At 41.5% G+C, this 16465-nt stretch overlaps 1 protein-coding gene across 1 annotated transcript; it reads left to right on the top strand.

Annotated features, from left to right (window-relative positions):
- Window positions 1-6009: 6009 nt before the first annotated feature.
- On the top strand, window positions 6010-11430 carry cdc42ep3 (CDC42 effector protein (Rho GTPase binding) 3). The gene is made up of 2 exons (XM_085922154.1): window positions 6010-6219; window positions 9808-11430. The coding sequence occupies exon 2, from the start codon at window positions 9902-9904 to the stop codon at window positions 10946-10948; it is 1047 nt and encodes a 348-aa protein (XP_085778280.1). The 5' UTR covers window positions 6010-6219; window positions 9808-9901; the 3' UTR covers window positions 10949-11430.
- The last annotated feature ends 5035 nt before the right edge of the window (window positions 11431-16465 follow it).

The following is a 16465-nucleotide window of genomic DNA, read 5'->3' as shown; positions in this document are numbered from 1 at the left end:
AAGTCAGCAGATAAGTAGATGTTGTCAACACTATCATTTTATCATCCCACATGCATCACCTCAATTGCTCATTCGACCCAGGAATAAATAAAAACAGCCACTGATGAAAACATCTAATGCACTTAAACTATGGACATGAGGAAAGAAATTTTTTGACACGACTCAGTGCAAGTTATGATAAGCTATTTCGGCATCTGTTGCATCTTGTGTAACAACAAGCAGAGAATGGACAAAGTTTAGTATTTAGCAAAAATAAAAAGCAGATTTGAATGTAATCTGTTTAATTATTTGGCTAGTGATGAATGTGGCAATAGCTTTAGTCCCCATGACTGATTTATTATCTTTAATAAATGCAATTCCTCCTTAATTGTCACCCATCCATAAATCCATAAAGTATAGAAGCCAGTTTTATTCCATGTGCAATTCAGTTTAAAGTGAGAAATTGTGCAACAACATTTTCTGTATGTAAACCTTTTAGGCCTGCATTATTTTTTCTGTCATCAGCAGCTAAGGGATGTGAGTTGTTCAGCAGGCATGGCCTTTTACTATTTTTATGATTCATTTACTAAATTGCAACACTTGTCTTATCATGTTTCAATAATTTTTTTTTCCAACTGGTTGACAGTCACTGCCCTCTGGTGAGTGATACCAAATTGCACATTCCTGTAACGAAACCAACATTTTTCACGTTCTCATGAAATGCATGCTTAAAATAATATTTGTGCAACACTTGAGTACCTATCACTGTTTATATTTGCTTGATAAAAGCATGACTACTTTGGGACTTGACAACGATTGGGGAATAATTTGGAGATAGCATCAGATACACGATAAACAGATTGTCATGCTTCTTATTTTGTTAACAATTATGTATATTGACAGTAGCTCTCCCATGGGCTCTTGAGCCACACCTAAGACTATCCAAGACATTGTTTGTTGCTTAAAGTTCTGTATCAAGTTAAACAGGATTCTCAAACCAAACACTGCACAGGCAGCGTGAGTCAAGTATCATATTGGTACTGAAAAAACACTTACAGAATACACATCAAGCTGGCAACTTTACTTTACACACAAAAAATGCAAGATTTGAGTTTTTTCACTCGTCATATTTGCTGAAACAAACGTTGAATTGGTATAGGATGCATTGCATTTCATTTTCAAATGTTCATTTCAGCTATGGACTGCTGGAGCCAGACACTCGGCATTACAAAATTCAACCAGCAGGGAGCACCCAAATAATACATTTTGAACTCTGTTGCTACAGCGTGCAGAAGTTACATTACATTTTTTTTTACATTTCATTTGGTGCACCAATATAAACCGAGAAGAGGAATGAATATGGTCTATGTTTTTCAAAATTTTAAACAAATACAAATCTGAAAAGCATTTATATTCAACCCCCTCGACACTGCTACCCCTGAGTGCAATCCTCTCTCTGCTCCTTTGTGAAGGCCACTAATGAACAACAGCATCATGAAGACCTTAAAAAAAATTCAAGCATAGTTAGTCATTTACAAAAAAAATCTAATTGAACACCTCAAGGAGCATTAGCGTAAGACATCATCCAAAAATGAGAAATGGTATGAATACAACTAAAAGACATGGCCGCTTGGCCTTTAATAAGAAACAAACGAATCACCAAAAGGCGATCAAAACTAGACCTTGACACAATTCCCCCAAAATCATGCTGACAAAAAAAACAAAAAAGACACATTCAACAATGCGTATCTTCCCTCATCTGCAAAAGCTGCAATTTTTCCCTGCATGTGGTTGTTGAATGAAAGCCCGCACGGTGCCTAGAATAGCTGAGGGTGGGGACGGACAGCAGACTTGCTCCCTGAGTGGGACGCTGTGGAGTGTCTTTGGAGTGGAGACTCACATGCATGCATACCGGTGGTCAGCGCCGTGCCTACACACCCTCAACTGTTTCTGTCTTCTTTCACTTTCTCTCTCTCTCTCCCTTTGTTTGACCACAAGTTCAATCTAAAATTAATACCCATTAAAGGAAAGATGCGTAATGCTATAACTATTCTCTGACTCCATTTAAAAGATAAAAAGGCACTTTTAAGGATAACACTGACATTCCTGTGGTTTTACTGTTGCTTATCACAAGATTATGTGGAGCTGATTAAGACTAAAGCCATAATGAGTGTTTGCTTGAAGAAAAACTATGAAGCATTCCTCAAGTTTAAGATCTCAATGTGTCAGCGGGGAAACGTAAATTCAAAACAATTTAATAAGGGGCATGGGAATTCCTCAGATGTCCAAAGTGATTTTTTTTTTTCCTGCAAGTTTACACAGTTACTGTCCAAGCATAAAAAAAATCCGTTTATATAAAGCTAAAATTTGTCCTTATCGCTCTGGTGTGGCTTCCCTCCCTCTTTGCACCTCACACTACTGTGCATTGCTCCAAATTCCATCTCTCATAATTAGATGAATAAAAGATGCGCTCCACTTTGACATTTCAAAATGATCCTGACATTCATCACGCTCTCTGGTGTCTTGTCTTTCCGAGACACTTGATCCAGAAACAGTAGACAGAGGGTCGTGGCTCCCGAAAAAAGAATGATAAGCCGTTTGGGTTAGTTAAGAAGTTGCCAAGATTACCAGGCAACAGCAGCTGGATTTTATAAATTGAGCTCGAAAAGATCATCTGACCATATGTTACGTAGTCTCAGTTGGAAATCAAATTGCGCGTGATTCGGGTTAAAACTGGGGTCAGGGTTTCAAACTAGATCAGTAAATTGTTGTATTTCAATCGACTCATCCCATGATTATGCAAAGTCGAAAAACAGGAAGTGGTCATTTGGAAGATTATGGGTAAATTGATAACGATGTGTTCTGCTTTGGGGTTTTTTCTTTCATGCAAATATGCACAAAATTGCCGTGTAACATGCAACAGGTTGCGCTTCACTCTTCAGAATCTGTGTTCTCCTCCATCACTTGTGAAATTGCTAGTTGCAATTGTTTAATGATTACATCCAAACTTACATCTCTACCAACACTAATGGAACATGAGATCATGTCTGTTGTGTACATTCTCCAAATTCTTTCATGGTAGATGATGTTCTAGGAGTGTGAAATATTTCAGTCAGCAAGAACAGACATCCCCAGGGGCAAAGACTTTCAATCTGCTGAACTTTAAATGAAGACAAAAACTCAAATTCATCTTTTAAAAGGCACAGATTAAACAACATTTAAAACAACACAAATGCAACATTTAGAAAAAACAGCTAAAAGGTGATGAGAAAAATTCAGGATGCAATTTGTGCCGCTATAGGTGGCCAGGGCGAGGCTTGATGGTTTTCTACTATGGTCAGCCACTATGAAAGAGGCAAGCTAGGCGGTCTGCTAATTCTCATGGACATAATACTTGGTACTTGGGCTTGTGGATGGAGCAGGATGTATGCTGTTGAAAATGGCCGCAACCACACGTTGATTGCTGCTGCCCGAGAAACATGCGGCAAAGTTCTGGTGGGAAAATGGATTGCTTGACTCTCAATTTTCTTTCTAAGGATGCACGACAGACAGACAGACAGCCTCAACGCGGTCGGACGGTTTCATTGTACACAAGAGCCAGATTTGGAAAGACGTGATCATTATCGTCAGGTTAGGGTTTGTGTTGTTGTGTCATCATTCTCAAACAACCAATAATCAGAGAATGTTGTCAGGCTTCAACAAAATAGCAGCATTAGCAATACTAAAATAAAATAAAATAAAGACGATGGATTCTTTGAAGATGTGAATCAACTGTCTGTCGTTGTGTGTCAACATGTGACGATGCTATTCCTTTTACACAATCATTAGGGACAGACAAAATGACAGCTTTGCAGTCAGTGGAAAAAAATAATTGATTAAATGGCTGACTTGTTGTTTGTTTGCCTAGAGACCAAGATTGGTGGAAAAAGACAGAGCTAAGCCAATTTGGCTAGAAAATAATGACCATGAATTAAAATGGAACTCCACCTTTTCACCTCTGGCCAGGGTCCATATCTGAAATAAACACTTAAGTGAAGGTGCTAACTTTGGCATGTGTGGTGACTCCCTGGAACATGTAGACATTTTAAGATATAGCCACAGAGTAAGACAGTGCTTCAACTTTCCACGAGACCATCTTCTCCACACGGCAACTCATCTACTAAGGCTCCTTACGGTGCGCTCAGGCTCCGAATACTCCCGAGGGTATTGATGTTGTCAACAAGAAAAGAAGAATGTGTGGCTAAGGAATTAATTGCCTCAGTTGCAGACAAAAGTATCAGCATCTGGTGCCAAGTTTTACAATTGCAATGTCAAAGCAGTAATTGTGTTGTTATTGCAAGATATGTTTTTATTATTTGAAAGTCATTCCCTTTGGATATGAAGCTTTTCAAATGGTTTCACCCAAAAAAATGATCATTTATGAGATGCTCTTAAACAATGTCCACATTTGGCCTAGAAATTGACTTCCAACAATAACAATTGTCACATTTTCAAATCTCAGACACTTGAAAAGCAACAACCTTTTATTTTTCAGACTCCCAATGTGGGAAAAGGCCTCACCCCGCACGGCTTCGCTCAGACAGGAAACGATATTGATAAAGCTTGCACTGTAAAGGGTGTGAACAAGCAAGTGGAGGAGGAAGGGTGTAGTCCACTGATGTGTCAACTGACTCAACGTGATTCAAATTCAATCTGGAAGCGTCATCAGCCATTTCATTTACGTACGTCCCTCACTAGATCGTTTGTTAAATGGAACCATTTAGACGTAGAGAGCTTAATTGCTGAATTTTCCTGAACTCGGGGAAAATATGAGTCCAAAATTACATCAATATGTTGCTGCACGCATGCTAGTTGCTGGGATGCAACTGAATGTCAACATCACTTGCAATTGGAAGACTTTTAAATATCTTTAATTGTGTTGAATTGTATCTCTTTTTTGATGAATGGAAGGTCAACAGTCTGCAAAATAAAATAGAATAAAGATCATGATCATGTGCTGATCATGTACTACGATGACATCATTGAAGGAAGAGCGTCATTCACAAGGCCTGCACAAATATTTTTGTCATTCATGATGAAATTTACAAAACATCTTATAGAAGATGGAAAAGAAGGAGCAAATCTATCACAAAGGTGGTGAAGGAGTGTGTTTACATAAGCAGCATTGTTGCTTGTGAGTATGTTCATCAAACGTTTCTCAGATATCCATCTCTGGCCACAATATTAGGTACAATTATGAAGTAAAAAAAAAAAAAAAGTGAATTGTTTGATTTCAATTTATGATATCGATTGTCTGCTACACACCACTTTACACTCCCAACATGCCCCGTTGCCATCTTCAGCATTGGAGCTTATCAGATTGGTTGCCTAGGTGATTAGATGTGAGTAAAAAAATAAAACAAGAGACATCATTCAATTCACAGCGTCTGTTATTTTCAATGCATACGGCTAGACAGCAACGTGGATATTTTTTTTGTGCTGTCCTATGACCTACATGTCCTCTGCAGATACTGCATTGCTGCAGTGTTCTGCGTCAATTAGTCTCCTCACACTCTGCCACTAGCCTCCCGCAACCTAGAAGAAAGCTGGAAAGCTTCCAGTCTGATCCTCTCTTCATTCCAACAGGAAAAGGGAAGTTGTGTTTCTGGAAAGAATGTTTGGGACACACAGATAAGGATCAAAAACACCAAGAAATTGTCCCGTCCTGTCAAATATCTCCAGGCTGTCCACTCAATTTACAGAATAGCTCTTATCACATGTGAGCATTCAGACAGTCAGACCAAATGAGACACATGCACGCTCGCCCGCCCGCCTTCATATCAAGCAGCCAGACATCCACGTTATTTCATGCTGAGCTTGTGATTACTGCAGTTTTTTTTTATTACTGCATTTCCCAGGGATGCAATAAAAGTAAAACAATCTATGAACCAAATAGGAGAGAGAGACAGCAGGTGTTGCTGGAGAGAGAGAGAGCAAGAGAGAGAGAGAGAGAGAGCAGGGAGGACCAGGGTGAGGGAGGGAGGTATAGGAGGAGACTCGACTCACTTCAGAGAGGAACAGGAGCCGAGGAGCAATTGATAAACAGCTGTCCGGCAGACGTCCCAGTCGACAGAATTGCAGCCCCGAAGCAGAAAGAAACCTAAGGCACGGCTGAAACATAAAAGAAGCCATCGAAGACAAAAAAAAGAAAAAGAGCAAGGAGCCTGCACAACCTGGAGAGGATCAAGCTTTACTGAGGAGGTGAGTGTGCAAAAGATTTTTCTTTTTTTATCTCTTTGAATTGCTGAATGGCCATCATGTTGTTGATTCTTCATGGGCATTTTCAGCAAATCTCTCAAGCAGCTTGCAAGCAGCTTTTTAAGGTCACACACTTGACTGCCAAGAGCAACATGATAAGCTTCCCTCATGCTACACATCTAAGGGATGTTCCTTTCTCCAGGAAATCACAAAGCGAGCTTTGTAGATGATTGATCGACAAATTGAAACATTTCTAATCAGTGCACGTGGGAATTTGTTTCGTGTGCTTGGATTTGATTTCCTACTCATCGCACAATGCTGACAAGCTGCGGATGGTAAAAAAAAAAAAAAGGAAGCAAGATCGACAGAACAAATGTGCAACCCTGCTATTCACACTCCCACCACGGGCCCTCAGAAGTAAAGCCTTTGCCTATAATTGAGCCTTTTTTTTTTTTTTTTTTGATGAAACAAACACTTGGGACTATTCTCGGGCTGCCATTTTCCTGTCGAAGCAGCTCTTTCAACCTTTCATTTGAAAGTGGGCTTTTCTTTATGACAACAATTAACCCAAATATCAAACAAGATCTATTTTTAAACAAGACCAAAAAAAATAAAAAAATCACATCACCATGTTCTCTTTTTTTTTTTTTTTTTTTGTGGGTCTATTTTGGACAAATAGGGGAAGTCACATGCAGGTCACATTTGAAACAGCTGCTCTTCTTATTGGTTATGGTGCCAGCAGAAATATGCACTCTTACACCACTAATAATATACTCAGCCATTTGTATTGTGCACGTGACTTTGCCCACACAAATCATGAGCCACACGTTGAATGCCAGACGCCAAACTCTTTCAACACCTTGCTGCCTCCACACTAATAACTAAGTGCCCGAGCTTGTCGGGCTGGAGCTGCTCCAGGTCACTCCATGCCCACCCAGCAAGCTATCGCTGACCCAATGACACTCTGGTTTATCGTGCTGGGCAAATTCTCAGGCAAGTATATTTAGGAAAGTGTGCCATCAGATCCCCCCCCCCCCCCCCCCCCCTCGAGAGAGAGATATAAATGAAAACCGTGACCGCATTCTGTTGTGGCGGCACTGCTTGGCTCAGATTGGTCAACACGTGCAACACATTTTGAACAAGTACCAAAAGCAGGGTGCAAATCTCACCCTGGCTTTGTGGTTTATCAGAGTTCTCCAGAAACCCTAGATTATTCTCAACCTCAATAAACTTTTACAGCAAAGTCAATTATTGTTCCTCACGAACGAGCTTGACGAGGATTGTTTTAATTCCTGAGAAGGCGTGACTCTTCTCCCGCCACACCTCACTCACGCAGGTGTTTTGCGCATTGGCAGCAGTAGCCAAAAGCAGCGTGATTGTTTTACCAGTAATTTGCTTGTGGCCTCTGGAATTCCTCTCATGTTTGCCATTGGAGCCAAAATGAGCTACCAGCAGGATGTTTGATGTGAAGGTCATAGCCTCCAGGCTTTCACCACACCAGCTGACTTCTTACAGGCCACAAATGTTGACCTTGGATGCATATGGGATCCACTCCCTGTGAGACGGACGACCAGGCAAGCATTTTGTCATTTCATCTGGTTCAACAATTGGCACATCTGGCTATTACACAACTAAAAGAGGAAATAAATAGAATGCTGCTTATTTCCCGTTCGAGTCGAACAGCTTCGACTTCGAAAGACACAATTTGTGTTCCGCATTTGTGAAGTCCCCGCCTGTGTCTACTTAGAGCTGGAGTTTATCTCACAGGTGTCGGTTGAGGTTGAGGTCAGAGTTCTTTGCAAGGGTAATTAAGTTTGATAGCTAACAGTGACTTTTTATGGTCTTGCAATGAGCTTGAAGCATGCAACCGGAGTTAGCTCGCCCGCAGAAAGCTGTTTTTAGATTCTAGCAAATGTTGGGCCTAAACTGTACTTGGGACTGTCGGGGTTGGAAAGGTTTGAGATGCAAAAAATTGAATTGTACTACAGAACATCGCAGAGTAGGGGGTTGAAAGATTTTGACAAGGTGAAATTTGAGTTGAAGTGTGTTGAGATGATGTTACAGTGTATCTGAAACTTGAAATCCAAGGTGTTTGGTGGGGCTGTCACAAATGAACAATTATTTCATTAGTTAATCGGCAACTCTGAGTCCTGCAGTTTCCTCCTTCATACCAAAAGCGTGCATAATAGGTTCACTGAAGATTTCCCGTGAGTGTGAACGTTTGCTTCTTTGTCATGTGATTGGCTGGCGACCAGCTCAGGGTGTGCCAAGATTTACACCCAAAGTCACCTTTGATGGCTCCGTGAGAATAAATGTGGCAAAGAATAAATGTTGCTGATGGATGACCAAAAGTTTGGGAAAGGCTATAGTGAGCACAAGGTTAATAAAAACGTGTATGAATTCTGGCATGACTTGATTTTTGGACACCATCATCAGGACAAATCCATCTTCAACACATGTCAGACTATAAAATCATTCAGTAGCAAAATTGAGACAAATCTATGTACCAGGCCAGAAAATGAACAAGAGTGGGCTGAAAAAAATGAAAGCCTCAATTGTAAATATGAAGAAAAGAAGTCACGGATCATACTGATATTTGGATTAAACACAGCTCACTCATGGCGTCCATTCAAAAGCGCAGTCAGGCATGTCTCACAGTCACTTCCATACAAAAGATGTTGTTATTCACCACACAGTGTTTGTCATGACTATATCTCCAATCCAGTCCTTTCTTGGTAAAGCTTCAGTCAAAATGCAAATTTCTTACCTAGCACTTTGAGGAATTCATGTTAAAAATGCCACAGTTTCAAGTCCCAGCGAGTCTGGCTCCGTACTAAATAAACATAGCCTGCCAAAAGTGTCTTTGATAAGCTTGATGCAGTATATGTGCTGTGCCATGGAGCAGGAATGTGGTTTTCTTTTTTTTTTTATGACCTTGTGCTTTCTTTTGCTTCAACTAAGCGGACTGTTTTTAGTGATGCACAGTCAGACGGACACTGCTGACAGACCTCATCAGTAAATGTCTATAAATGGGCAATGAGCAAGAGACAAAAAGAATTGAGCCCTTTCTCCGTCCGCTCCAGTGTTTGCTCCTTCCATTGTCAGTTCATTCCACTCATTGTCAGAAAGCAATCAGTAACTTCATCAAATTCTGATGGGGTTTGTGATTCAAAGTCAATCTTGTGCCAAATCTGCATCTTTCTTCAAATCCACTTGCCCTTCTTATATGGCTTTCTCCAATCCCCCTTCAAACCTTTTTGCCCATCTAGGCAGTAGCGGGGTGCCCTCCACTGATCCTATTAGAGACCCCCTTCACTATCCAATCTGCGGGGCCAGCTGTTCTACATTAGCACGTCGACAATGGTGCAGACCAAAGGAGAGACACGTGAAAAGAGATACGCTCATCCTTCTCTGATCTTCAAGCTTTTAAGATCAGCCCAATCAAGTTGAGCAATGAAATGTTGATTCTTTCTGTCAGGATCCTTTGTGTACTTTTTTGGACTTGTTATTCTTATTACAGACTGAAACGAGCCAAGATCAACATATTTGCAAACACTTTTTTTAATTAACTTCCTTTCTTGTTGTTTTCAGAAAACCCTGGACGAGGTCATACGGAGAATGTAACTCAACGTTCTCCTTGGGGGGATCCGTAATCCACAAGTTATAGAGTTACTCGACCACAATCATGCCGGCAAAAGCACCCATATACCTGAAACCCACCAACAGTAAGAAAGGGAAAAAATGTCGCCTGCGGGATATTCTGTCACCGGACATGATCAGTCCGCCGCTCGGCGATTTTCGACACACCATTCACATCGGCAGGGGTGGCGAGAGGGACGCCTTTGGAGACATGTCCTTCCTCCAAGGAAAGTATGAGCTCCTACCGGGAAAGGGAGATTCCCAACCTCAGTATGGCGTCCAAACTGAGTTTCTGAGAGCCAACAGTACAGGCAATGCTTCCTTCACAGAGACCCCATCCCCTGTTCTCAAGAATGCCATCTCCCTACCGACCATTGGTGGCTGTCAGGCGCTTACCCTCCCGCCGATCTCCTCCACGCAACCCGGAGACGTAACGGGGCCCGCACCGCCGACGAAACCCGACAACGTTGAGGATGTAGAGATCGTGCAGATGGATGCTTTCTTGCACTCAATGGACAAGTACAGTAGCAAGACCTCACCCCACTTTCGAGACATCCAATCAAAGCCCGACGTCCTTCTGGATCTCCTGGAGAACATGAAAAAGCCCAAATCTAAAGCGCTGATCCAGACTAACATGGCCAACAAAAAAGAAATCAGAACGGAGGAGCAATCTTATTACATCGACGGTCACGGCAGCAGCAGCTACAAAGCTAACGGAAGCCTTCACAGCAACACGAGCGACGACAGCTTTGAATGTTATGCCAAAGAGGACTACAAGAGCAACATTTACAATAACCGCCGTCGTCTCACTGACAAGAGCAACCATCTGGGACATTTTCAGAAAAACACCAAGCTGGAATTCAAGCAGGAGCTTCCCAAGTGCAACGGAGAGTGGGCGGACAGAGACAGTGGCGTGGAGGAGGGCCGCATCTGCGATTTTGACTTTGACTTTTCCAAAGAGAAGAACACATCACAAGAGTCCCTCACCCGAATCACGGGGTCACTGCTCTCCCTTGAACTTGATCTGGGCCCATCCATCCTGGATGATGTGCTGAACATAATGGATCAACCCGCAGTGAAAAGCAGGCCTTGAGCTGCACTGAGGCGTTTCGGAGAAAGGGAATGATCAAATGATCGACAAAGGACTACGTTTGACTGAGCTGCCTATGTTTTTATTCTCAAAACATATCACTATTTTGGCTTCTATGGAGTGATTTTTTTTTTCTTTGGCCATGCCGGCATGTTCATATATGCATGTAGTACTGGGTTACAGTATTGTGCCTTTAATCTTCATCCATCCGTGCATTTTCCTTACTGCTTATGCTCATTCATTCGCGGATGTGCCGAAGCCTGCCCAGTTGACTTTGGGCGAGAGGCAATTTTATCAATATTTTCTATTTGGTTTTCTTTTTCAGATTTGTGCGTCAAACACTGTTTTTTTTTTTTGTGGGTTTAACAAAGCACTCTTTGTCTCTTCATCCATCTGCCTTTTTTTTTTTTTTTTTACGACAGACTATTATGCATAAAAGTGTTTTTGAATTTGAACACAAATAAAATATTTTATTCTGAACATGATGTATTTATTGTTGCAAATGTTTATTTTTATGACGTGAGAACGCGCCACAAATACGATGCTAGAAAATTGGACTACAAATTCAAAAAGAAGCACACAAAGGGAAATTAGAAGTACAGATTGACAGAAAGACAGAATGGATTTATGTTGTGTCTCAAACATTCCTGACATTCTGTCTCCTTGCCCTGCAGTGGGAGCACCGGTGGTGCTCGGGCCGGCCGGCCGGCGCCTGCACCATTTGTTTGCATGTTGAAGGGACATGCAGAGGAGGGGTCTTTGACATTCTCTGCATTCCGCTCACAGTGCACAAGTGTCCTGGACCGGACGTAAATCAGCTGTTCCAAAGGAGACCGTCGGTCTGGTCGCATCAGTCAAAATGTGAAACCAAATGACACAAATACAACCTTTCCTTTGGTCCAGTAAAGACAACAAATCCAGACCCATTTATTCCATTTCTCTTTACACAGACATTGGCCGGGTCATTACGGCGCAGATCGCTTTTGAATCCCCAAAGGTCCTTCAAGTATCCATAAACAACCACAATCGGCTCACTCAAGGAATCTGAATGGGTCATAGAACCAGATGTTAAGAGAAAAGCCATCTCATGGCAGACGGGCAAGAAGTTGTTGGAAAATCCCCAAATTTTAAACAGGCATCCAACAACCCCCATGCTTGAGTCATGAAAAACCTTTGCTGTCAATGTAATTACTATTTTCACACATTGCCACGCTAATGACAGCCTTCTTCAAAATGGACCCCAAGCAAGCAAGCAGCCTTTGGTTATAAAAAAAAAAAAAACCTCCGTACCCGTACTCTGTTGTGTAACGTTACAAAAGAATTTCTGTTGGGATGCCAAAGATCTTTGGACAGAAAACTCCAGGAAATACCAATGTTTTATGAAATCCAGTACAAATATTTGACATATGTTTGACTCTGAACACCATGTCCCTGTTTTATGGCTGTCTATTCCACATTAATGGAACTATTTTCATGTTTCAACAGACCATAGGAAAGTGTGACTAGAAGCATAAATGTCGAGCGCATCAACAAAATATTCCGTGTGTGTGTGCCCGCGCTTCATTTGAGTCTATAAAGACTCCATTTAGACATGAATTATAGAATTTCCCCTCAGCGGAACTTAAAACACGGCAGCTTTTTCACATCAGTCCAAGAGTAGGACGCCGCTGTCATTACCTGCAAGCTTGGAATTTTCCAACCAATGAATTCATGACCTTTCACAAACACTGTATTTACTATTTTGTGCAGCAAAGCAAAGAAACACGACCTCAATTTTCCTGTCTGAGTTGAAGTTGTCACTACCCAGATGAATAAACTGTAAGCCAAGGGCCACTGGAGCCAAAGAAAGCATGGAGCGAATATTTCCAGCCGTGTCTAAGAACAGAGGTGCACAGTGTGAGCGAGCCAGCGAGCCAGCGAGCCAGCGAGCCAGTGAGCCAGCGAGCGAGCAAGCGGCTCTTTTTCACATCTCAACTGTAAGTGACTGATGAGAGGGGAACATTTAGTAAGTTGTTTCTTTGAAGAACGCTGGCCATGAATGGAGAGAGCAGAGATACAAATGAAGCATAAAGTCCCCCTTTTATTCATCTGCTCTCACTGGACACGCGAGAGGAATTTGCTTTCTAATCAAATAGTCTGGCCTGGGTGGAATCCAATTTTCAGAAAATCCAACATGGTCGGATTAAGGTTTTTGCATACATTTAAATATAGATCACATTTTGCCGCTAGAGACCTGGCAGCGTTTCCTCATCCTCATAGCTGAGCCACATTTGGCACGAGGGAGCTCCGAAGCAGTTGAGACCCTCAGTAGGGCTTAAATATTCTCTGTCGCTAATTCTGTCCAAGGTTAAGCTTATCTCAGTTGCTTTTTGGCAAGTGACACCATTGATACCATTGGGACAGCACATTAATAATCCATCAAATACCTCATCACAAAAAAAATCTTCAAGATGAAATATTGATTTAGCATTACCAGCACCGTCATGTTTGATTTTTTTCTCGGAACTGTAAAATTGCTGAACAGACGGATTTATTGTCTGCATGCTCAACAATGCAAAGCCCATGATACCTGACAAGAAGACTTACCCTGGGAAAATTTACTCAAGGATTCCCCCACAAGAAATGTGGACTTAAGTGTTCTACGTATTTGCTGAATTGGCACAACCTTCCTTTCAAAAGACAACAAAAAGAGAGTTTTTGAGAATGAGACGAAGAAAAAGATGGTGAGTCAGAGTTGATGCAGTGCAGATGTACGAGTACAGTATGGCTTGGACCAGGGATAGCACTGTTGACTCCTGTTTGTCTGACAGTAACCATGGAAAATACGCTTTGTGTTTGTATCTTCGGCACGTGAACGAGGGCGAGAGCTAAACACGGCACTCTCATCTCGGTGACAAAACCCAGACCCATTTAGCCAAGGTGCCCCTGGGAGCTTGCATTTCATGAACACCTACATTCAAAACCACCTTCTAATATTTATAAAATCCTATTAATTGAACTTTATTGGCAAATGATCTATGTCTTTTGTATTTGAATGATCAGAATGGTGCACATTTTTTTTCATCTTGCAATTCTCCTTGCAAACATTGTGACGAATACTACACTTGAGTGTCACGATGCATAACTCACGTGTAGCTTTTAATTTGAATGACAATCATCTTGCTGAGTCAATCAAATCCCTCTATTTTTATTTGACATTTCACACAGCACGGTGCAGCAACAGGCCGCCACGTCGTATTGTATTTATACATTTGCCCTGAATTCCATGAATGCCATGCAGAAGGAGTGGCAGGAGCTTAGAAAAGTCTCTCCCCTTATAGATAGCGGGTGACATCATGAGACAGTTTTTAATCTGCAGCAACCTGGTGACTCTAATGAGACGACCCGACTCCTTGAATCCAGTAATGTGGTCAGGTCATTGAGGATGAATGGGAGGGGCTTCTATTGACACTGCATGCCTGTCCTATAATTAGTGTGACCCATGCCAACAAAATCGACCAAACTTAGAACTACGTTCTAATTTGTTGGCAGCAAAGTATCATTTACTCATCTGAAAGGACTTTTAAAGAGTTTAGTTTCGGAGAAAATGCAAAAACGGCAGATTGTTGTTGGAGAACGTAGAGTGGAGAAGTTCTAATTCGTTCTCGCGACAATTGCTTGTTTACTTTCCAACTCAGCTTGTAGTGACATCATGACATATATTGAATGAACGCTTGACTAGTTAGATGTCCCGTTTTTTTCTGCTCCAGATGTTCCACATGGGGTATTGTACCAGCGAGACTGCAGTAAAACATCAAGTTTATGCACATGTCAAGCGTTCAGGTCAGAGGTGTACATTCCTTCCGTTATGGACAGTGGGCTTTGGGATTCTGCCTTTTAAGGTAAGACCCCACTCGGATTCCCCCTACATGTGTGATCCCTCTGGACCCCCACGTTAATACCTTGTCACCAACCGGCCATGCAAACACTTCAGGAGGAAGATTCAGGATCTTTCTCTATAAATAAATGATGGGGGTTTTATTTTATGGTTGTTTGGTGGGGTTTTAAATAGTCTGCGCTTGCATTGTGCCTGACACACCCACCGAGCTTGACGAGTCTTTCAAATCATCTATTCCCATTTGACACAAAGCAATATCGCAAGACTTCAGTTTCTTTGCTTGCACTGTCAATCAAAATGAGGACGGAGAAGATCTGGCTCTCTTGCTGTCAGCATTGTGAATACCTCAACGGAGGCCCAGCATGCATTATAAACAAAAGTAGATTCACCCAGTGTTTTAACAATGAACAATAAATGTTTGAATGGAGGGAGGCGAAACAGATCAGAAGCAAAACAGTTTGTTGATCATAATATGAGAAAAGATGGAAGAAGACAGATAATATGTCCTTTTACAGCAATGGTAATGAATGAAGACTGTTGACAAAATGTCAAAGACATGCAATTCGAGTATGTGGAGGCCACCGCTTTGACGGAATCATGGGGATACTCTCCAGTAGGCCAAGTCACATATGTATACATACAAACAAGTCAAAGTGTGCCTGTGTTGTGATGTGAAAACGGTTCCTTGTCAATATTGAACAATTTCGTCAAGCGTTGCTTCAAATTGTTGTGACTGGCCAACGCGTTCCAGTTGAAACACTTTGTCATGAACCGAGTTAACTTTTTAATACCATTTTCTACTCTTAGTTACCGTATAACCTTGGTCTCCACATAGTTAAGGACTAGGGCATGACCTGGTGTTGGCACCTGTTGTTCTATTGTCAGTCTGACTTTGTCTCGCTGAGTCCAAAACACAAATCCAGTCCTCGTCTTCTGTCTCATGTTATGAGCAAAACAAGGGGGAAGAATAAAACACTATTAAATCATTTTGTGTGACAAGGAACCTCAATTCTAAATTCATGTACTTGTCCTGACAAAGTTTGCATGTTGGTCTGGTCGATGTGGATTGTGGCATTTGGAAATGGTTTTGTGAAGACATTTTACGACAACATATTATAACTGCACTGCTTGCAGTCCAGAATATTTTTCAAATCCATTTTGTTCAGAATTAGAACAGTTTAGCAGCGCCCTCTACTGTTGTATTTTTCCAACATCCACATCCATTCATTATTTGAGTACTCTAAGATGCTTTGATTTGGAATGACTGAAAGTCAAAGCCAATTAGAAACAAATGTGCACTTGTCATGTCTTTTTGTCATTCATCTGTATGATGCTTAGGAATAGGACATCATTTTCCTTTGTTCAGTTCATTTTAAAGCATAGAAACAAAGTAATGGCGACAAATAGCAACAATGCAGCGACCCAGTATAAAAATAACATTTGTTATAACAGGCTATTGTTGCGGGCTTGCTTGCATTTGTGTTGTGGTATGGTTAACTAACGTGAGCTACAAGTGGGCTGGCTAAAAAAAAAAAAAAGGCTTCAGGGCCCCTCAGTAAAATTGAGCACAGGGTGTTCCCCTCTTCATGGGAAAATGGATGGTTAAAATGTGTGGTTACTTCAAATATACATACATGTTACCC

Source organism: Syngnathus leptorhynchus, chromosome 10 (assembly GCF_054491065.1).
Source record: "Syngnathus leptorhynchus isolate UIUO chromosome 10, UIUO_Slep, whole genome shotgun sequence".
NCBI classification, from domain to species: Eukaryota; Metazoa; Chordata; class Actinopteri; order Syngnathiformes; family Syngnathidae; genus Syngnathus; species Syngnathus leptorhynchus.
Note: the sequence above shows the minus strand (reverse complement) of the source record. Positions and strands in the feature narration are given on the sequence as shown.